The 22,887-nt window shown below is 37.4% G+C and overlaps 1 protein-coding gene across 11 annotated transcripts in view; it reads right to left on the bottom strand.

The window, feature by feature from the left end:
- Positions 1-21,676, bottom strand: part of ERICH2 (glutamate rich 2) — a 36,809-nt gene extending 15,133 nt beyond the window's left edge. Inside the window, exons 1-8 of one of the 11 annotated variants that reach the window (XM_042949082.1) lie at positions 21,384-21,635; positions 20,691-21,264; positions 20,530-20,575; positions 12,875-12,923; positions 12,604-12,640; positions 10,121-10,216; positions 7,901-8,049; positions 4,402-4,589 (exon numbers count right to left, since the gene is read on the bottom strand). In XM_042949082.1, coding sequence (XP_042805016.1) covers positions 4,402-4,589; positions 7,901-8,049; positions 10,121-10,216; positions 12,604-12,640; positions 12,875-12,923; positions 20,530-20,575; positions 20,691-21,256 — 1,131 coding nt within the window. In that variant the 5' untranslated portion in view covers positions 21,257-21,264; positions 21,384-21,635. Of the gene's footprint in view, positions 1-4,401; positions 4,590-5,940; positions 5,986-7,246; positions 7,390-7,900; positions 8,050-10,120; positions 10,217-12,603; positions 12,641-12,874; positions 12,924-20,529; positions 20,576-20,690; positions 21,270-21,383 lie in introns of those variants that run through there. The other 10 variants (XM_042949080.1, XM_042949081.1, XM_042949084.1 and 7 more) reach the window with 10 other exon arrangements.
- Positions 21,677-22,887: the final 1,211 nt, after the last annotated feature.

The following is a 22,887-nucleotide window of genomic DNA, read 5'->3' as shown; positions in this document are numbered from 1 at the left end:
ACAAAAGATCTTATGCACAGATACAGCATAACATATGAAAATAAGCAATCTCATATTGTTTGAATATTTATCTGAAAATGAAGTCATGGATTACTTTTATAATTTAATGTCAAAAAAAAATAGAAAAGAAATAAGGGGTGCCTGGGTGGCTCAGTCCAACTTCAGCTCAGGTCATGATCTCACAGTCTGTGAGTTCGAGCCCTGCATTGGGCTCTGTGCTGACAGCTCAGAGCCTAGAGCCTGCTTTGGATTCTGTGTCTCCCTCTCTCTCTGCCCCTCCCCTGCTCACGCTCTGTCTCTCTCTGCCTCAAAAATAAATAAAAACATTTAAAAAATTAAAAAAAATAAAAAACAAAAGAAATAGTGACAGGGCACTTGGGTGGCTCAGTTGGTTAAGTGTCTGACTTTGGCTCAGGTAATTATCTCACTGCTTGTGAGTTTGAGCCCCACATCAGGCTCTGTGCTGACAGCTCAGAGCCTGGAGCCTGCCTCAGATTCTGTATCTCCCTTTCTCTCTGCTCCTCACCTGCTCATGCTCTTTCTCTCCTTCAAAAAAAAAAAAAAATTAAAAATTAAAAAAAAAAAAGCAATAAAATGAGCAACTACAAAGTGTTTGGTTATGGCAAATAGGGTCTTTGAATGCTTTATAATTCATGAATGATATAGATGTTCAGTCAAAGGATGAGGTTAAGTAAAATCTTCCCAATGCTTGGCATCAATTTTTTTCTCCCTTGCTAAAACACCTTATAATATTAAGGAAGTTTCAAAACTCTCTACATATGCTTTATTCTAAGAGGAAAATACGGCAAATGTGTCTGATTTCTTTATATGATTCCATGGCTTAGCATTTCGGTTAAATTATATTAAAAGGCAAGCACTTTAGCATTTTATGCTAAAACTCTAATTGAGGCTTCTAGCCATGATGGAGCTAACAGAGATCAGATTTTTCTCCCTCCTAAACAACCATAAAACTATACAAAATATATGAAACAAGAGTTTTCAGTAATTTGACAATAGGTATTACGGGATAGTGATCTGGAGAAGAGAAACAAGATGGGTCCTATTACTACCTCAGTTTACAGGTGTGGGCTATTTCCAGGTACCAGCACAGGCAGGAAGGAACCAGATACCAGTGACTGGAGTGGAAAAAAGACAGTTTGGAGTTCAGAGAGGCCAATGTTATATTTTCAAGAGAGCTCCAGCAATCTGCAGAGGTGTCTCTTTGAGTCTTTGGCTGGAATTCATCTGCATGTGAGTATGAAGAAACTATTTGAGGCTAGAGAAAGAATTGCTGGAATGAGCAGGTAGAACAATTACTGAATCGCACACAGGGCTGAACAGAGCTCATGTTTTCTCCAGCCAGAGTAGAAGTTCCTCTTAATACACAGAGCATTGGGAAGAGTCCTCATAAGGGCATTGCCTTAGTGCTGTCCCTACAATATAAAGGCTACCCTGGACCCTCCCAACAAAGCTTGAAAGATAAGACTCAAAAAGAGAAACCTGCTTCCAAGAAACCCAACTATGTCCCAGATCAAAGCCCAAAAATATTTAAAGGAAAACTACAAAAGTTTGTACCAAAGAATATAAAATTTTTAATGTCTATGATTTAGTAAAAAAAAATTACTAGGCATGCAAAGATGCAGAAAAATATGACCCATATAATGGAGAAAACTTAGGCAACAGAAACCGACCTAGAATTGACAAAAACGATAGCATAGCAGACAAGCACGTTAAAATAGCTATTATAAATATGTCATATGCTTAAAAGTAATATATGAATAGATGAGAGAAATAACTGATATAAAATATTTAAAACTTCTAGAATGATAAAATATCTGAAATTTTATACACACACATATATGGAGAAAGAGGGAGAGAGGGAGGGAGGAAGGATGGGATTAACAGTAGAGTATAACTATAAGAAAAGATCATGAACTTGAAGAGAGACCAATAGAAATTTCTAAAATGTAATATATACAGAAAATAAACAAAAAAGGAACATCAATGACCTTTGGGACAACATTGGGTCGTCTAACATACATGTAACTTGGAGCCCACAAGAAGAGAGGGAGAGAAGAGGTTAAAAAGACAATTATTTGAAGACTTAATAACATTTTCAAATCTGGTTTAAACTATAAACTCATAGACCCAAGAATCTCAATGAGCAGAAGCAATGTGAAGAAAACCACATCAAGTCATATTGTAATCAAATTGCCAAAAATAATAATACGAAAGAAAAAAAAATTAAATAATGAGAAAAAAACATATACAGATGGACAAAAATAACAGCAGACATCTTGTCTGAAACTATGCAAAGTATTGGACAATGGAACAGCTTTCAAAGTACAAATCTTCCTCAACTTATGATGGGAATAAACCCATCATAAGTTGAAATAAATTGGAAATGCATTTAATACACCTAACTTACCAAACATCATAGCTTAGCCTAGCCTACCTTAAACATGCTCAGACCACTTACATTAACCTATAGTAGGGCAAAATCATCTAACACAAAATGTATTTTATAATGAAGTATTGAATAATTCATGTAATTTATTGAATACTATACTGAAAGTGAAAAATGTAATGGTTGTAAGTGTATTGGTTGTTTACTCTCATAATTGCGTGGCTGGCTGGGAATTGCAGAATGCTGCAACTACCCAGCAACATGAGAGAGTAATCATACAACATGTCAATAGGTAAGGAAGAAATCAAAATTCAAAATTCAAAGTATGGTTTCTACTGAATGCGTATCATTTTCACACAATTATACAGTCGAAAAATTGTATGCTGAACCATTAAAAGTCAGGGACTGTCTGCACCAAAAAAACCTCGCAACCTACAAATTTCTAGCTCATACATTCTTTAAAAATGAAGATGGGGCGCCCCGGTGGCTCAGTCGGTTGAGCCTCCAACCAGCTCAGGTCATGATCTCATGGTTTGTGAGTTCAAGCCCCACCTTGGGCTCTGCGCTGACAGCTCAGAGCCTGGAGCCTGCTTCAGATTCTGTGTGTCCCTCTGTCTCTGCCCCACCCCCTCTCATGTTCTGTCTCTCTCTCTCTCTCTCTCAAAAATAAACATTAAAAAAGTTTTTTTTAATTAAGATATTAAGACTTTTTCAGATAAAAGCTGAGAGTATTCACTGCTCACAGAACTACATTATACAAAAGAAACCATAAGAAGTTTTTCAGGTAAAAGGAAAATAGTATCAGGTGGAAATTGGGTTCTACACAAAGCTATGAAGAACACCAGAAATGTGTTCCAAAAAAGATATTTTCCAATTAAAAAAATGTTTTTAAAGAGGATTGACCATTTAAAATAAAGATAGTAACAATGTATTATAGGGCTTATAATATACATGGAAGTAAAATGCATGACAATAAGAAGGGGGAAATTAAAATATATTGTTATAAAGTTCTTACAATATACATGAAGACGTATAATATTAACTAAAGGTAGACTGTGATACCACAACTGGGGTAAAATTGCTTTTTTCTTTTTTTTTCTTTTTCTTTTTTTTTAATTTTTTTTTTTTAACGTTTATTTATTTTTGAGACAGAGAGAGACAGAGCATGAACAGGGGAGGGTCAGAGAGAGGGAGACACAGAATCTGAAACAGGCTCCAGGCTCTGAGCTGTCAGCACAGAGCCCGACGCGGGGCTCGAACTCACGAACTGTGAGATTGTGACCTGAGCCAAAGTCGGATGCTTAACCGACTGAGCCACCCAGGCACCCCAAAATTGCTTTTTTCTACATAGAATTATCAGTAAACGTTTATGTACAACTTTTGCATGTGATGTTTCAGGCTTCAGTGCCTTTGCACATGCTTCCTATGCCAAAAATGCCATCTCTACTTGTTTACTTGATGAATTCCTGAGCTTCCCTTTTCCTTCAAGTTTCTAAAACTCCAATGACTATTCTAAAAATCTTTCCTTTATCCCATTTCTCCTACTTCTACTCTCAGTCACTTAATCCTCCCTATTCCCTGAGAACTTCTTAAATACTTCTACTAGCACAGATTTCATTTTATTATAAATTGTACTATACACATAATATATACCTGTTAGTTTTCAAGGGTAAAGACATATCTTTCTTACCTATCTCTAAATATCCCCAATAACTAGCATGGTGCCCAGTTGTGTAGAAAGCATCCCTTAAAGCAGTCCTTGCAGAGTTTTGTACCCAAACTTTTATTCCTGTTTCTGCCTTGGGCAGAATAAGTCACTTCCAGAATCTTCTCTCACCTCTCACTTCGTGAAGGTAGTAAGAGAGATGAGTAGCTAGGTAAGCATCTGTACATGGGCAAGGATATTTTTACTATTTTTTCAATCTTCAAGACTATATACTACTTATTTTAATATTTTTAACTTTCTTACATTATAATGCACAAGTTGAACTTACTTCTGCCATTAACTCTAATGGAGCATGAGTATCCTTATTAGGGTGACTGTCTTCATCATTATCATCATCACTGGTATCATCTTCACCATCATCATCTGTCGATTCAGATAACTTATCATCAATATCCTGAAGGCAACGTTTATTATTTTTCTCCTGCTCTTGAAGGACTGCATCTTTGCCCACTTGACCTAAAATAGAATATGCATATTTTTTTAATTTAAATTTAAATTTTTATTTTAGAGAGAGAGACAGAGAGAGAGAACATGCAAGCCAGGGAGAGGGGCAAAGGGAGAGAAAGGGAGAGAGAGAGACAGAAACAGAGAGAGACAGAGAGAGAGAGACAAAGAGAGAATCTTAAGCAGGCTCCATCCTCAGCACAGAGTCCACTACAGGTCTAGATCCCGTGACCCTGGGATCATGACCCGAGCCAAAATCAAGAGTCAGACACTCTACCCAGGTACCCCAGAATATACATAATTTAATCAATACTGAAAAGTTCAAAAATTAAAAATGGTTACTCCTAAATTAAAATGTATATATACTATATGGCTCCCTGTTCTGGGGTTTATTTTTTTCATGACTAAACAGCACTGCAATGAACTTACCTGATTTCCAAAAAAAAAAAAAAAAAAAAAAAAAAGTAATACAACTACCAAGAGGGAAAAAAACAAACCCAAAACACTGAACTAATCTTAGTGTTGTTTGGCTCTTAAAATTTTAATAGTAAATGGAAAACAGTTTTGTTTATATAAAATATGATTTCAAGAAAAAAAAAAAGAAATGAATACTATTCTATCTCCAGAAATACATTTCTTAAATTGTTCTTATAGGAAGGTAAATATGAAATAAAGAGCCTGGAGAGTAAAAGTAAGACTGGAGAGGCTGAAAAGAAAATAGTTCTTCTCAGGCAGGTCATGTCACTGCTTGGATACTTGAGAATAAAGTTCTTTATCTCTCAACACACACACACACAAATTAGAAAAGAGACATGTGGGGGCACCTGGGTGGTTCAGTCGGTTAAGCAGCCGACTTCGGCTCAGGTCATGATCTCACGGTCCGTGAGTTCGAGCCCCATGTCGGGCTCTGTACTGACAGCTCAGAGCCTGGAGCCCGTTTCAGATTCTGTGTCTCCCTCTCTCTCTGCCCCTCCCCTGTTCATGCTCTATCTCTCTCTGTCTCAAAAATAAATAAACGTTAAAAAAAAATTTTTTTTAAAAAAGAAAAGAGACATGTGAAGTATTCTAGCTATAACCAGAAGTTACATAACATTAGTAATGATTTTTCTAATGTCAAAACACAATAGTTATGGTGAAATGCAGATGACTGAAAAATAAAAATAAGCACTAATAACTACCCATTCAGTGCCCAGCACTATGTAGAGTCCCAGGAACACAAAAATGACAGTTCTTGACTTCAGGGTACTCATTCACACTCTCAATGGGGAGTCAGAAACATAATGGATAGTGATAAAACAGTATGAAAGTACGGTGATAAAACGTGTGGAATAAACAAAAGAACAAAGGAAGGCCCCATGCCAACCTGGAGAGTGGTCAGGAGTTGCCCAGTCTGAGTGGATCAGTTTTTCTAAGGAGAGGAAACAGCATGAACCAACACAGAAACAAGAACGTGCCTCAAAGCGCTTTGACACTTCTTAGGAGTCAAGGTTGAGACTAAAATGGTGACAGATATGGCTGGAGGGGTAGGTAGATAATGGAATCTTATGGGCCAGGAGCCTTGGAATTAGGACTATACCCTATAAGTAAACCCTACTAATGATGGATTTTAAGTACGAAAACAAGTATGGTCAAATCTGCATTTCTGGAGGAACACTTGGTCAGGACGGTGGAAAGTACATTTGAGGGGAGACCAAAAAATAAAAAGAGCAAGGAGAGAGGTTAGAGGTCTCTTTTAAAAGTCTAGGTGAGAAATATGACTAATATGAACTGGTAAAATAGGGATGGAGAGGGGGGAAGTAGATTAGAGAAATATTTAAGAAGTAAAGTCTCTATGACACAATCTACTGGAACATTTTCCAACAGTTCAATTCTTTTATTATCTGCATCTATTTTTGCCATATGAGTATCACCTATACTAATTATTCAGTATTTTTCTTTGAATCTACTTTTTTAACATATAAGTTTTATCAGATCACAAATATTACCATCCATGAAGCTGATGGATATACGAATAAAAATAACATATAATAATCCCAACAAACATTATAAGTCATTACTCTTTTGAACATTAGATATATTAACTCATTTAATCCTCTCAACATCTCAATGAGGTGTGTACTATTTTCACTCTGTTCTTAGATGAAACAGAGAGACCGAGAGGTTAAATAACCCACCCAACTTCATGCCACTAATTAAGTGGTGGATCTGGGAGTCAGTTTGGCTCCAGAATCCATATTCATGACCATGTCTTACCTTTTTCTAACATACACTGAAATATATTATCATTAAACTAATTTTTTAAAAAAGTTACTATGTGTTTCCTAAAATTATCTCTTTGGGAAATACTACTGAGTGAGCTTGTCAACTGCTCTGGCTCTACCAAGGTCTTTCACAGTTTCAACCTGAACTTGTGTGAAACCTTGCCTTCTTGTAAGATTTTGAGTGTCTGGAAGTCTTGTGAGATGCCTTCTTGGACGGGAGTTTGGCCATTAGCTACTCCAAATCATGTAGAAACACTTGTGTCGGAAATAAAATGAAGAAATCGAGGAGATCTCAAGAGACAACAATGTTAGGAAAACGCAGGCCAAAAAATCAAAAAGCTGATAAAACTCCAGACTCCACAGCAAACACCTGCCTAAACCAAAAAATGCTACCCTGAAAACAGGTACCAGTCCTTCCAAGAGTAGGATGGCTGGGCTCTTCAGGCCATCTACCTGCTTCTGTTTCATTAATAGTCTCCATCAGCTCACAGCCACCCTGATCTTCCAGTGGGTACCCGGTCTGTTCAAGACTCATCACGCTGATGTCATCAGGGTAAGGTCATAATAGGGAATTAAAGACTTCATGGGATGTCACAGGAACCGTCTCATTCAATTTACTAACACTGAGCCATTTATTTGCATTATAGCACCTACCACAACCTGTCATTGTCTTATTTTTCTGTTTATTATTTATATTTAATAGTTGAGTATCTCCCACTAGAATGTGGACTCCATAAAGGCAAGGATGTTGCCTATTTGCCAACTATTGTATCCACAGCTTCTAAAACAGTCATGGTACTCAATAAACCATTGTTGAATGAATGGAAGTTAATGCTTTCATTGGTATTTTAATCCATTCTAAAATGCCTCATCATTACCATTTTATATAATGTATAGCATGGATGCCATACTCGCATATCAGAATCATCTGAAACATGAATTTCAAAAATTATAGCACAGGTTCCTTTGATTTGCTCCAGACCTACAGAGTTGTCAGAATACCAAAGGTCATGGAAGAGGGCTCAAAGAGAAGCTACATTTACTCACATAAAAGATTATTACCTATGCTTTCTTTTAAGAAGGAAGATGACCATAGCTTAGACTGTAGATTTATTTCTGTATCTTTATTTTCAATATTCTTTGAAGATGCTCTATTTTCAGTATTCCTTAAAGAGGCTGTATTTTCAACATTTTTTGAAGAGACTTCCTTCCTAAATGTTAAAATAAATAGTGAAAAAATACTTTCCTAGGTCACGGTTCTGTTTAAAGCCTCATATGGGTTCATATCCATATGCACGCACGTGCTTACACACACACACACACACACACACACACACGATACAAACACAATATATCAATAATAAACTAAATAGCTAAAATGTAATATCTTCTTTGTGGAAAAGCATTAAAAATAATTTTTACTGATAATTATAATTTTATTTCTATCTGGCATCTGTCATTGTGTAATGATTCTTAAAATCTTTTCAGAATTCTTTAACGTAGAGCATACAAGCACTCAATTATATGAATGTCTTTGGCACATCACTGCAACACATTGGAATAAAACTAGGAACACTAGCCTTGAGTTTTTTCTAGGTTACCAATCAATTCTTACCATTGCTAAATGCTACACTCAGAGAGAGAGTCCAACACTAAGATCAACCCTTGGTCATAATATAAAGTAGCCTGCCTTTCCATTAAGTAGCTGAAATAAAAGTGGGTTAATTTTCCCGTTCAGCCTTTCAGCCTGAAACTTCATGTCAAGAATAATGCATTAAGACAGAGGATTCTTGTGTGGTGCACTCTGTTTACAAAGATAGGTACTCATGCTGGTGGAAAAGGAATCCCAAGTCTGTTTTCTGAGGTCTTGAGATTCTTTTTAATATGTCTCCTTTACCAAGTGAAAAGAAAATTCAACTTCTGCTTTGCATGTCAAGATATAAAAAGATGTAAAGTATTTTCCCCCCAAAGTTATTGACATGTGAATCCAGAACGTGAGTACAGTTAAGTCAGTGATCTTGTACAGTGATTTAGCAAACAGGCTGGACACCTTGATAATTCCTGATATTAATTCCTGATATTCTTAACACTGAGAGGGAATAGAATCTTGGCTTCCTCAGTATATGCTTCTAAAGCAAAACCCCTGTCTGGTAATGAAAAATGCAAAGTTAATTTACATTTGGTCTGCCTCTGCCTTCCTTGATTTTCTAATTATGAAAGAAAGCATCCAAGAAGAAACTCTACATATAAAAATTTGAGAAATCAGTTAAGTATTTAATTTCTAGCCTGGTGAGATTCCCATTATGCCAAAGGTTGCTACAAGTGATTACTAGAATTTATATGCTCTAGTATCTAATCTAAATAAAAGAGCTTTACTGCCTCCCCGCTCTCCACGAATTAGTGTTTCATTGAATCTAAGATACCATGTATTTATTAGAAGACATACTGTTATTTAAAAAGAAAAAGCACTGCCAAGTTTAAGTGTAAGATGTAATCAATTTTAAGAGATGTTAAAATGTGAAGAAAATATGTATGCTTTAGAGTCTATGAAACATGTTACTTGCATATTCACTAAGTTATATCCCTAAGGAAGGGAATTTATCTGGTATAGTTCTGGGCATTTAAGTAATTGGAAATACCTCTAATAACCTTAGTGACACAACATGGAGGAAGCCAACATACTCAACGGCCTGATATTAAATGGGATATTACTATTTGGAAGCAGTGAACATGCCATAAAAATACACGAGAATTGACAAAAATCATTTTAACAGTAAAATATGAATTCCCTTTCTGCTCACCTTCTGTAGTCTTTCTCATATGTAGTTTCAAAGAATCAAAGGCCCAAAGTCCAATGTCTTTTTCAACTTAATCTTTTGATTTCCATTTGAGAAAGTGACATTATTGGTAATAATGCCTCTAACCACTTAAGAAAAATAGATAACTAGTATACTCTAAAAGATTTGTTTTCTTTAATTCAAATACAGTTACAGTTGAAGAAAAATTCAAATTTTTACTTTATGTAATATCCTTTGGAAATGGAAGGTATTTAATTTAGTTTCTACTTAGGTTAGAGAGTCAGTCAAGTACGACACTGAAATATTTATGCTGGAAGGTAGATAACCTAAATTTTAGTATCTTAAGAGTTTGGGGCATATTTATGAAATGGTCCCAAATTTCTATTGGAATAATTTTTTCAGTAAGTTTAGATTTTAAACTTTGTTTTAAAATTATTTATAGTTGTCAAACATGGGCCTAAAACCATAATTGATTAAAACTTACTTTTCTGAGATCGTCCTAGCTACATTTAGAGAGACTTGTGTTGGCGAGGTACAAAGTTTGCTTGCCAATCTTGGTCTGCGTCCAAAGAGGCATTTACTTAAAGTATAAAAATAGAAATAAGAAAATAACTTGTCATTCATTTTAGGAAGGATAAAACATGCGATTATGGAAAACCTATAGACACAATTTTTTAACCTCAGAGAATTGAATGCTATGCTATGGATTTACTTCAGCCATTTCCCCTCACATCTTTTTTTTTTTTTTTTTTTTGAGAGAGGGAGAGAGAGAGAGAGAGAGAGAGAGAGCAGGGGAGGGGCAGAGAAAGAGGGAGAGAGAATTTTAAGCAGGCTCTACACTCAGCATGGAGCCTGACACGGGGCTCAATCCTACCACCCTGGGATCATGGCCTGAACAGAAATCAAGAGTTAGATGCTCAACTGATAGAGCCACCCAGGTGCCACCCCTCCCCCACATCTTTAATCTTGACTCAAAGCCCAACAGATCAAAGGTTCAAGATCTATAAAATTTGGTCTAGCATTAAAGATATATTTTATTTTTATTGCTGAAAATGGCTAATTAAGTTCAATTTGTTGAGTAGACAAAATCTTTCACACACGGGATCCATGGGGAAAAGAGGAAATAATAAATATGGGCTTTGCATGCAGAGAAGTTTGAAACTCCTGGAAAGACATCTATATGGAGAAAATTCATCAACTTTGCAGGTCACACTGTTCCTCAAGCAGAGGTCCACTATGATTTTCCTTTTTCCTACTTGATCATATTTTTCCAGGACTGGTGGCCCTGTCTACCTTAAACTCTGGGTAAGGTACATAGGTAACAAAGCCACACACCTGTGAATCTCACTGGCTACACTAACCATTTTCCTCCTCCTCCCTCACTCCAAACAACAATCAAACCAAACCTAAACTCTTCTCTGCACGTGAAAAAGGGATCATTTTGTCCTTGCAAAAATTAGTTTGACACTCAGATACAATTATTCATGAGATCAAGAGAACAAGTAATCACTCTGCTTTTCTATTTTTGGCCCAGGCCGCATTTGATTTATCCCTGGGGTTTAACTCAGGATGTGAATTGCCCCTTGCTCCAGTTCCAATGCTGCTGACTTATCACAGTCTATGAACATCAGTATTCACAGATACAATAGTAATTTTATTTTCATTAATGACCTACTATTATTATTGAAGTTATATCATATTTCCCTCAAAGACTTAAAATTTTCTTACATTTTAAAATTTAAATATGTTTCAACCATGTAACAGGATATAGATACTTACATGTAGATACTAAATATAGATATTTACATGTAGATTGATACATTTACATGCAGACTGATATATGTAATGGGACATTTATTTTTTCTGGTTGTCTATAACACTTAATCTGAAATAAACATAGATTCTCTGTCTTTGATGTGTTATACATTCTTTCTCTTAAAAATTATTTTTTATTGTTTATTTTCAGAGAGTGAGAGAGAGTGGGAGAGGGTCAGTGAGAGACGGGGAGAAAGAAAATCTCTGCGCTGATAGCAGGCTACTGACGTGGACTTGAACTCACAAACCATGAGATCATGACCTGAGCCAAAATCAAGAGTCAGACACTTAACTGAATGAGCCACCCAGGTACCCCCATTCTTTCTTTTTAAGATAAACACATGTATTTAATATATAATTTGCAACAAAAGCCAAGGTGAACTGTAATTTTCATTTTTAGCTTTGACAATATAAAAATTAAAATATATATTTCATAAGGTAAAAAATTTTCCAGCCAATTATACTCAAAATAAACCAAATAATATCAGTTTGGCACCACTCTACCAATCTGTTAATAATCGATATCTATGAATGTGTTTTACGATCAACATTCAAAGTGTCATTTTTCATGGAATAAAAAATAGGATTTTTTTTCAGGAGGTAGGAGATGATCATAATAGGAAGGGCTTTGAAGAATTATCAGAATCAGTGCCTTGAACAAAGCAAGTACTGAATATTTAGCTACTATACTGAAATTGAACCATGATTCTTTTTAACACCAGTCCCTTCAACTAATTAGGGTGATTAGTTTCCCTTATTTAGTAGTAATGATGCATCTCATAGTAAATAAAGAATCTTTAAAGTAAATATTAATTTAAAGGGATATTCTGAAAGAAATAAGCAAGTACCAAAAAGAAATAGGAATGAGCAATGAAAGTTGTATAAGTAAAATACCGATTACTTGGTATTTAGGCATTTAAAAAGTGGAAGTGAATATTATTTATACCTCTAGACTTTTATCAAAAATAATTTTTCATTTTAAATGTCCTTTTATCTAAAGTAACAACTGCTTTGACTGAAGCAAAAATTAAAGTGCTAATCCATGCATTTCTGGCCTTTCAAATTTAATTGGGTGACAAATGATTGCATTATCTAGTTCTAATTGCTTAAAAGGCATGTGATAGATCAGCTGCACAACCAGAGACATCTTACTCTGACATTGCTTCATTTGGTTCAAGCATCACTTTTGCTGAAAGAGAAGAAAAGAAAAACACAACTCAGTATTTTATCTGTAGTAATGTTCCTAACAGGAATTCCTGATTGATAAATATACTTAAGCAGTTTTTGAATGACAGGCAATATACTAAAGGATTTAATTGCTAAGACTTCAATCACATTCAATCACTCCAGTAGACTATCTTCTTAATATTTAGGACAAAATGGTGATGAAACATTTTTTTTTTTAAAGTAATAAATCATTTACCCTTTGGATCAAACACTAGCACTCTGCCATTCTGTCTATATTTTGGTACCTAAAATAGAAGCAGAAATTAAAACTAGCATTATCATTATTATTTTCATTTGAGGTATTTGAAGTAATTTATGTAGACTTTATATAAACATTTCTATTATCTATGCTAAAATGTAATTTTACACTGAAGTCAATTATTCAAAAACTATATAAACTGATGGTAAAAGAGATCTAAAGTATCCTAAAAAATAGTTTATATATGGTCTTATCTTTACAGCATCTGTCTTGATAATTCCTGCAAAAAAAAAAAAACCCAAAATATTAAAACTTCCTAAGTCTTTAAACACTATACAAATTTAGAATATAAATAAAACAATACAGAATTCTGTCAGAAGGGTATTAAATATTGTGTGTGTGTGTGTGTGTGTGTGTGTGTGTGTGAATTTATTTAGCAGTGTTACTTCCACCCTAACTGAAAAACCTCTTTCTTTTGGATTATGAAATTGGGTTAAAAAAAAGTCTAGAGAAATTAACCCTTCCCCTTCTCCACATTTCATCTTGGAGTTTATGTAAAAAGAGTTACAGGAATAATATTGCACGTTAGAAAACTGATGTATTAAATAAGCCTCTAATTCTGTTACTGTTTTGGTTTTACATAACTTGGACTCTAGATCCAGATCCAAATACAATCAACAGCAGGTTAAGGACTCCCTTTTCCTACTGAGCTGACACTAGAAATCATAAATTCAGCTTGGCTCATGTTTACAACACCACTTTTCTCCCCTACTTTAACAAAATAAAACAATATATAAACCAAACTATCCGCCACATTCCAATTCATCCGTGTTATGAAAAACGCCTTCATAGAGTGTATTTAAGCCAGAATAAGAGATTTTTCCATGGTATTTGAAGATAAGAGTATTTTAAATAAAATATTATTTCAACAAATACATTTAGAAATTAACCTTTGATTTTATCCAAAAAGATACATTTAAAAATACAATTCTTACCTTTTAAGTTCCCCTATGTATTTATTAGTACTTAGGTTTTCTCTGTTAATGTTTAGCTTTCTTAGGTTACCTTAAATAAATTTTCCTATAACTTAGCCCTTTACATATTTGAATAAATTTAATTTTGACTGTAAAGAGAAAAACCAACTTTTAAGTGTTTTTGTTTTTGCTTTAAGTATGAGAGAGGGCACACTTAAATTTTTCATAAATAACAATTCACTTGCCCTCTCCTTCCCCAACACTTGTTGTCCCTACATCCCAAGCAAGACTTGAAAAAATTGGTAGTAGTAGTATCCACTAAGGATTTCTGGAATACAAAATTCAGGGCCAAAACTGTGGACAACAAAAGAGAACTGCTATTTTATATTGAGTTTTTCTCTTTATAAATCTGTCCGCCTCAAAATGATTTTCACTCTGTGCTGATCTGCACTCTGGAATAAAGCATTAGTACATAAACTTCTGCCTCAGGCTTTGTTTTCTGGGGAATTCTGATCAAGTCACACATTGTATATATATTATCCACCTGATTATCCCTCTGAGAAACTTAAAGACAGCTAAAGTCTATCAGAAAAGCAAGGCATCTTTTTGGGACAAAGAGTTGTAGAAGACCAAACTCTAGCATAAATGCCCTACTTCTCTAGGGCAATAGAGTTCAAAAGCTGAAACAATGCAATAAGGAACCAAGTAAGGCCTTCGCAAAAGAAATCCAAGATGTTCTGTCCAGAGAAGTACTTTCTATTGATTTCCACAATCCTGTGGAAACCCATATATCTGGATAGACATCTTCTTTACATTTACAGCCTTTCTCTCCAGATTGCTACATTCTACTCTTTACCTGAATGAAACATCAGTGCATACAATTCTCCCCTTTTCACCTGGTAAAAGAAAAGTTTAGGATGCGCAGATCCCAGCCCTTGATGGAAACCCAGGCTCTGCTAGGTCTGGATTTATCATTATCTAGGAAATGTCCATTTAATTTCCTTTCATAAAATTGAACTCTATGGGGTGGAGGGCAGTACAGAGTAATAGTTGAGAGTTGGGGTTCTTTAGTGAAAGAGACTGGATTCACAGCCCAGTTCTACCACTTCTCATGTAAGCTTTCAGTAGGTTACTTAATTTCTTTAGGCCTTGGTTCCTCCATGTGTAAAACAGGAATCACAGTGGTGCCAACTTCATTGGACCATTGTATAGATTTAATAGGATTATTTGGTAAAGTGTTTAGCATAGCACCTGGCACATAGGAGGGATGCTGTACAAACAACTTGATGTTTTATCTAAAGGAAAAACTGCAAAGATGTCCTATGGGGCTGGTTAAGATTGCTTAGGGAAACAAAGAGAAGGTTTTACTGTGACTGAGACAAGCAGACTAGCTCTGAGGACTTTTAATTAATTAATTTTAAAAAAATCACCAAAGCCTCAAAGTAATGATACTTGCTTAGAAAGATCACTGACTCCAGGGAAAAAGAGTCATTGAGAACACAGGTAGAGTTAAAGCAGTGGCTTAAACTGAGCTGAAAGAGGTCCAGCCATTGTAGAAATAATATGTATTTTTCAAATAATAATTGGTATGCAAAAGGTATCTCTGAAAGGAAATGCTTTCAGAAAAGAAACACAATAATGGCTGACTCTGAGGAGGAAAAAGAGATGGTTGCAGGACTGGGGTGGGAGGGAGATTTTTATTTTATGCCCATTTGTATCTCTTGAACTTTGAACAAAATAAACGTATATCTATTTTTTAAAAAGCAATTCAAAAAATTTACAACACCATTTTTACCTCTGTTTATCCACCTCTTACAGGCATGTAAGCTGTATGTTGGCCTTGTGCCACTTCAATTCTCTTCTCCACCCAGTGGCCCCTAGTCAAATTGAGGTCATAATATCCAGAAAGAATGGTATATACATGCACACTTTATATATTAATTTCTATTGTATATGGTTAATGTTAACATCACAACATTCAGTTAATTAGCCTTTGAGTCTTTACCAAGTATACCCTCTGGCTTTTGGAACATGGGCAGACTCTTCTGATGTCTTTCAATAGTCCCAGTGGTAAATAGAACAACACAGTTATGACAGTTCCCAATTACCATGTCTATTTCATGTCCCAATATTCAATATCTATTTATAATAAATATTTGCTGAATACCTACTATGTGTCTTAGCACAAACATGTCTGTGATAAGTTCTGGGAATACAAGAGAAGCTAAGAGAAGCTCAGAATTTTATAGGGGAAACAAGTACTAAGTTTTCTATATATAGGACAGACCAAGATTCAAAGTACTGAATTAAATGCTTCCCGCTAAGGTAATTTTCCATATTGCCCAAACAGGATCAATCAAATCCCTTCTTTTGAGCTCACAGATGGGAAGTTACCCAAGGAGAGTCAGCAGGCAATGGAGACATAATTGGAAAGACAAAGGAAGAGAGAGTCTAGTCAACAGAACTGTACCCGAACAACTTTCCAGTTCCAGAATCCAGTTCTGAGGAATGTCCTCCAGGTTTGCTATATTCCCCCAGGTATCATGATTTCTACCAGCATCCCTAGAATATGGTATTGTACTACCTGCTATGGGAAGCAAGAGTCAGGCTTCACAATGAATGTGACATTTCATTAGTCAAGTAGGCAGTAAACAGAATGGGAAGAATAGTTAAGCAGTGTCTTAGAAAATGGAAACAGATGAAGTTGGATATATATGTGGGAACAAACTTTAAAAGTCATTAATTACCATGTGCTAAGGATTTTGGGTTTTAATCAGTAGGCAATGGAAAGCAAACAAAAGCGTTGAAGCATCATCATATGACTAGAACTATCTTACCCCCCTGTGGAGGGTAAACTTGAGAGAGAAGGAGGTGGGGGAAACCATTTAAAAGGCTACTGAAATCATTTAGAGAAGGGGCTGGCAAACTACAGCCTTTGGGCCAAATATGACTCATTGCCTACTTTTATAAATGAAATTTTATTGGAACAGACATGCTTATTTGTACAATGTCAATGGCAGCTTTCAGGATACAATGGCAAAGCTGAATGGTTTCAACAAAGACTGTATGGCCCACAAAGCCTACAATGCATATTATCTGGCCCTTTACAGAAGAAATTTGCCAAATCCTAGTTCAGAGGAAAAAAAGAGGATGTACAAAGCCACTTGGGAACAAAAGAGAGGTAAAACTGAGGGTCACTAGGCATAGAAGTGAGGGAGAAGAAAAGAAGTTGATGATTCTAGTATGGATAACTAAGATGTGGGTACCAGAGGAGAAACATTCTGGGGAGGGGGAGGGGGGATAATGAGTTTATTTGGGGAAAATTCTGAGTTGGAGATGTCTGTAGGTCATCTAAAATCAAGTGGCATTCCATTCTGTTAAAGAGAGTTAGAACTTAAGAGAAAAGATGATGTATGGGATAGCTGTGAAAAAGTGGGAATGGATGGCCTGGCCCATGTAGAATAAGACTAGGCCAAGGATAGAATCCTGGGAAATACCAACATTTAAGAGGCAGGTGGGGGGTGCCTGGGTGGCTCAGTCAGTTAAGTGTCTAACTTCAGCTCAGATCGTGATCTCACTGTTTGTGAGTTCATGCCCCGCAGAGGGTTCTGTGCTGACAGCTCAGAGCCTGGAGCCTACTTTGGATTCTGTATCTCCCTCTCTCTCCGCCTCTCCCCCACTCACACTCTCTCTCTCTCTCTCTCTCTCAAAAAAAAAAAAAAAAAAAAAAAAAAAAACATTAAAAAATTTTTAAAAAAAGAAAGAAAAAATACTGAATGACTAATATAGAAAGATGGGTAGTCAAAAGATGGCTAATCAAAAGATAAATGTATCCAGTTAAGTAAATATATAAAATGTACATGACAAAGTGATTTATAAAGACATAATTATGTGATTAGGTATGTTCAAAACTATTTATTTTGTAAATGAAAATGTACTTTACGGGTCAGGGTGGGGGTCATCATGGGCTCATTTCTAAAAGAAAGGGCTTAGTTCTTGGCTTTTTAGCTGTATTGGTCTGGACTCTTGGTTGCAAGTTACAAAAACCATGTTCAAGTTAGCTTAGGCAAAAGAAGAAAAGTGTTGGCTCATAGAATCCAAGAGTTGAGTTAAATATCCAAGCTGTGTGGAAGTAGGAATTGTGGATACAGCTATGTTCAAGGAGGGGCATGGGGGTTTGCCCTTGTTCATTTCAGCTTCTCCCTGCAGGTGAGCTCCCTGTCTCTCATGAATACAGATTTTCTACACATGGTACAACACACGAGTTTTATATGATATGATTGTAGCATTTATGGAAAAACGGACTCTCTCAATAAAAACTCCAGTCAAAGGCTCAGTTGGTTCAGCTAGTTTTTTGGACTAGCTGAAATGGAACTGAAAAACTCAAGCACCTCATAAACTGGTGCCCAAAGAATATTTGTTGAATAGGAAGGAACAAAGCAAAAGAAAAGAAAGTATTAAACTAGAGCTTTGCGATCCAATATGGTAGCCACTAGACATATGTAGCTGTTGAACACCTGAAATGTGATTGGTTCAATTTAAGATATGTACACCAGGTTATAGACTTAGTGCTAAGAAAAAAAAAAACTTAAAACATCTCATTCCCTTACTCCTCCAGGTAAGTGTTCACTAACCAGCAGCCAATAGGGTGGGCCAAAAAGGTTTTATTTGGATTCTGTAGGTTTCAAAAAACCTTTTATAAAATGAGTTACCAGCATTCAAAATTCACATTTCACAAAATTCTCATTTTAGGTTTCTCTTGTAATACTGGAAGACACACACACACACACACTTTCCTCCATGCCATTTGTGCAATTATCTTTTCCTTTTGGGCTATTTGTTTTTATGTGCCACCTAGAATTCTAATATGCAAAGGATAAATTAAGAAATAGATAGCCACATGCTCAGGCCCTGCTACTGTGATGGAGACAGCTGATTAAGCACCATCCTCTATCCTAGAGGAGACTAGTACGGACACAATGGGATTCAAGGACAATCTTCATTGCATAGCTTCAAATGTATATAAAAATGGTTTTAATGATCATCTATCATTTACATTCATATTTAAAAGTGACTACGTACATATTTTATATCTTTCCTTTACAGCATAATGTAGAGCTCGGAGCCCAGACTCTGGAGTCAGATTGCTTATGCTCAAATCTCAGCAAATTGTGTGAACCTGAGCCAGTTCCTTAACCTCTCTAGGATTCACTTCCCTCAACTGTAAAATGAGGACTAAATACTACCTGTCTCATAGAGTTATATGAGGATTAATATAAATAGCTTATAATAAATAATAGCACCTATCTCCTACTGTAATTATAACTACTACAACTCTTCCTCCTCCTATTACCATTATTACTACCTACCACCTAGCAAGGACAGTGCTGAAGGTAAATTCGAAGGAAGCCAGTTCTAAGCGCTTTCAATTTGAGACTGGATTGAGCAAAGAAGGAGGAGAAAACATTGAACATTTAGCTCAAATGGTGGTGGCGAGGGGAGGGGGTAGGAAGCTCTGGAATTCTGTAGTGCAGTGGAATCCCTACAAAGGTGTTGGAATTCGCCTCTGTAAAAATCTTTCTTTTCTTGAGAGTAAAAAAAAAAAAATTAAGGTGGATTTGGGGATCACTGGATTTGGTTTTAAGAGAATGAAACAAAAGACACTTCCAGTGTCTTTTTCAGATTTATTAAAAAAAAAAAAAAAAAAAAGGGAGGGGGGCGCCTGGGTGGCTCAGTCGGTTAAGCGTCCGACTTCAGCTCAGGTCACGATCTCGCGGTCCGCGAGTTCGAGCCCCGCGTCGGGCTCTGGGCTGATGGCTCAGAGCCTGGAGCCTGCTTCCGATTCTGTGTCTCCCTCTCTCTCTGCCCCTCCCCCGTTCATGCTGTGTCTCTCTCTGTCTCAAAAATAAACGTTAAAAAAAAAAAAAAAAAAAAACAAAACCCAACTTCCAGGAGTCTCTTGGGGATAAGAACAAATTGGTGCAATTCACCTATGCCCTCTGGGAAGTCAAACAACAAATTTATAATTATTCCACGTGCTGATTTAAGTGTCATTGGGGCACAGTGCAGAGTAGTTTTCATAATCAAAGGCCACGCATCTTGATTTTGGAAATCTCAAGTCCATTTCATTACCTCATGGAAGGCTGAAGACTGGACCTTAGAAGTGATTCACTGTCCAAGCCCCTCATTTTACATAAGATGAAAACAAGGTCTAGGGAGGTTCAACAATTTGTCCAAATTCCAGAAGAATTTTTTATGGCCGGGCAAGTTGTGTCTAGTAATGACTCTTAAGTACAGTCAGTGAATGCTGGCTCCTACTGGCCATTAAGCGGTTTCCCAAATAACAAGTAAAAAGAAAAAAACAAGTAAAAGAAAAAAAGGTGTTTTTTGTTTTGTTTTGTTTTTTTAAAGGGGGTGAGAGGCGCGAGGATCAAATGGAGTAGCTGGAAGTTCTGCGATGCAACAAGGCCATTTGCATGGTTTTTTTGGAGGGGAGGGGAGCAGTTGGTGCACGCGAATGGGCAGGTCAGAGAATGGTGGTGTAGACCGCCTGTTAGAACTGCCCAGTTATCATTCACACCCATGTAGACACAAATACTATATCTCTTCCTGAGTGCCGGACTACAGACAAAGGAGGAAGCCAAGTGCGAGGTGCCCCACCAGCCCCGCGGATCCTACCTTTTCGAGCGCCGCCTCGGCAGCCGTGGAGCCCCAGAGCCCGAACCTGGAGGGGGCAGAGAAGTTGACGTGTTCAGGCGCGGCGCCTGGGGGAGCGGGAGGCCAGGGCTGGGTCGAGCTGCACGCGAGGGTGGGAAGAGGGCACTCGTGGTGCCTCTTACCTGCCCGTGGTTCTTTCACACCGCCCTTCCTCAGGGCGGATACCGAAGGCCAGCCCAACTCGGGGTTCGCGCGGTGTTCTGAGCTGGGAGCTGTACACACGGCGTCGCCATGGAGACGAGACCGCGCGCGGCCGGAGCCCTGGTTGCGGCTCAGGGAAGCGGAAGGAGAGGGGCGAGGGCGGGACGAGCTGGGGGAGCCACTGAGGGCCAGGAAGGAGGCGGGCCGCACCCGGGGAGCTGTGGAGGGAGCGGGCCGGGGAAGGTGGGACAGGACGGGACCCCGCGAGGCCTGCGAGGCCAGGCTGAGGAAGCTGAGCCAGTCCAGGACCGGGTAGAGGGGCAGAGCGAACATAGGGCGGGGCTGAGGGGCAGGGCGGGGGCGGGACGTGGGCGGAGCAAGCTCTGGGAATCACAAAGGAGGCGGGGCGAGAAACCCGGGTTGACGAGAGCCCAGCGGTTGCGTCGCGCTGTGAATAGGATGCATGGAATCTCGAACACACGTCCGGACGTGCACTCGTTACTTTGAGAAGTGAAGAAAGGAGCGAGATTGGAATGTCGTTGTCCATAACTGAACCTGTTCTTGGCGGGGAGAGGGAAAAGTGAGGGTGGGGATAAAAGAAGTCTTGAGTTGGGAGAAAGGGTTATCTCCAGATGTGGATGAACAAATGTCGCCTGCAGGATTTGGTCTCCAACCTGAGGTCGCCCAAGAAAATGAGTTTCCTGGGGGTCTTGATTCCCCAGAAATCAGATTCGAGTGATTAGAACAGAGACCCTCTTCTCACAGCAGCGGAGGCCACGTCCTGGGATGTGAAATTGAGCTTGGCCAATGGGAGGTTTTACGGCTTAAATAACTGCTTTGGTCACAAAAGGGGGTGGGGGAGCATTTCTACTAGAAAATTCTAATTGTGCCTCAAGCTTGGCTTCCAGGAAAGAATTGGTTGCTTTTCTCCATTTGGGATCGGGAAGTCTCTAGGATCGATTTGTTGCTATGCGACAGGTTTTGAAGGATGACCGTTTTTTTGGAATCAAATCTGGATTCGAATTTCACTAAGTAGCCACAATATATGGAGTATAATCCCTATTTAACTTCTGGGGTTAGGTGCCTTCTTGGGAATGTGTACTTTGGTAGATGATACTGTGCTTCAAATAACAAAGTATATACTACTCTGACATGTAGAAGATGCTTTAAAAGCGGTAAATTTTATCATCAATATCATAATAGAACCAGTTGAATGGACCATTTCAGGAACCAAGAATATATAGAGATTTGGTTATCTTTAAGTTATCCTAATCGTCTGTCCACATTCAATATCTTGGATTCCTAGATGGAGGGGAGGAGGCAAAGGAAAAAAGTCAGAATGTAAGTTGTGTGTGTGTGTGTGTGTGTGTGTGTGTGTGTTTTAATAAAAAACTCAATGAGTCCCAGACAAATGCATACCCAGTTTGATCCGGACATAGAAAACCACTATCTCCACTATTATAGGAACACCGTTACATAGCTGATGTCTTAAATTTGAAGACTTTTCATTCAATCAAGACAAAGGGAAATTCATTTTATTGTTCAATGCCTTTGAAACATTAGTTTTGATGAATTTGTTTAGTATTGATAAAAAAGTAACGTCTGATTGGCTATTTCCATTATCCCACTCCAAAGAAATGTAAGGAAACCTCAAATTTAACTAAACTTCCTCTTCCTACCCTTCTTTCCCTCAACAGAAGAGCTCAAGTCCATTTGTAGAATGCAGTGTTTTCAATATGTATTTTTCCCGAAAGAAGGGGCAAAAATGGTTTAATGACCTTGGTCGTTAAATTTTCTCCACGTGGGGGAGTGGTTAGACAGCTCTGGCTTCCACCTTCGGCCTGAAGGTCTTCAAGTGCAAAATGGGGATATTAACACTACTTGCCCTGGTAGCTCAGAATATGAAATGAGAGAAAAGTCCCTGATACAGTCTGGCACATGACCATTGATCAATAACTCTTAGCTATTATTACTTCTACTGTAATATTATATATATGAATAAAAGTACCTATTTCCAGGATAGCTGTGAAATGATTAAAGATCATTTAGGTAAAGTGCCTGTTTGAACCAATGATAGTTATCTTATTTCTCTCTGATGAAAAAAATATCACATTTCATCTTTGAGTAACTTTAGAAGTAATTCACCTCCCTTTATAACCTTTGTGCAAAAGTTATTAT

Source organism: Panthera leo, chromosome C1 (assembly GCF_018350215.1).
Source record: "Panthera leo isolate Ple1 chromosome C1, P.leo_Ple1_pat1.1, whole genome shotgun sequence".
In the NCBI taxonomy this organism is placed as follows: Eukaryota; Metazoa; Chordata; class Mammalia; order Carnivora; family Felidae; genus Panthera; species Panthera leo.
This window is presented reverse-complemented; position numbering and strand designations above follow the sequence as displayed.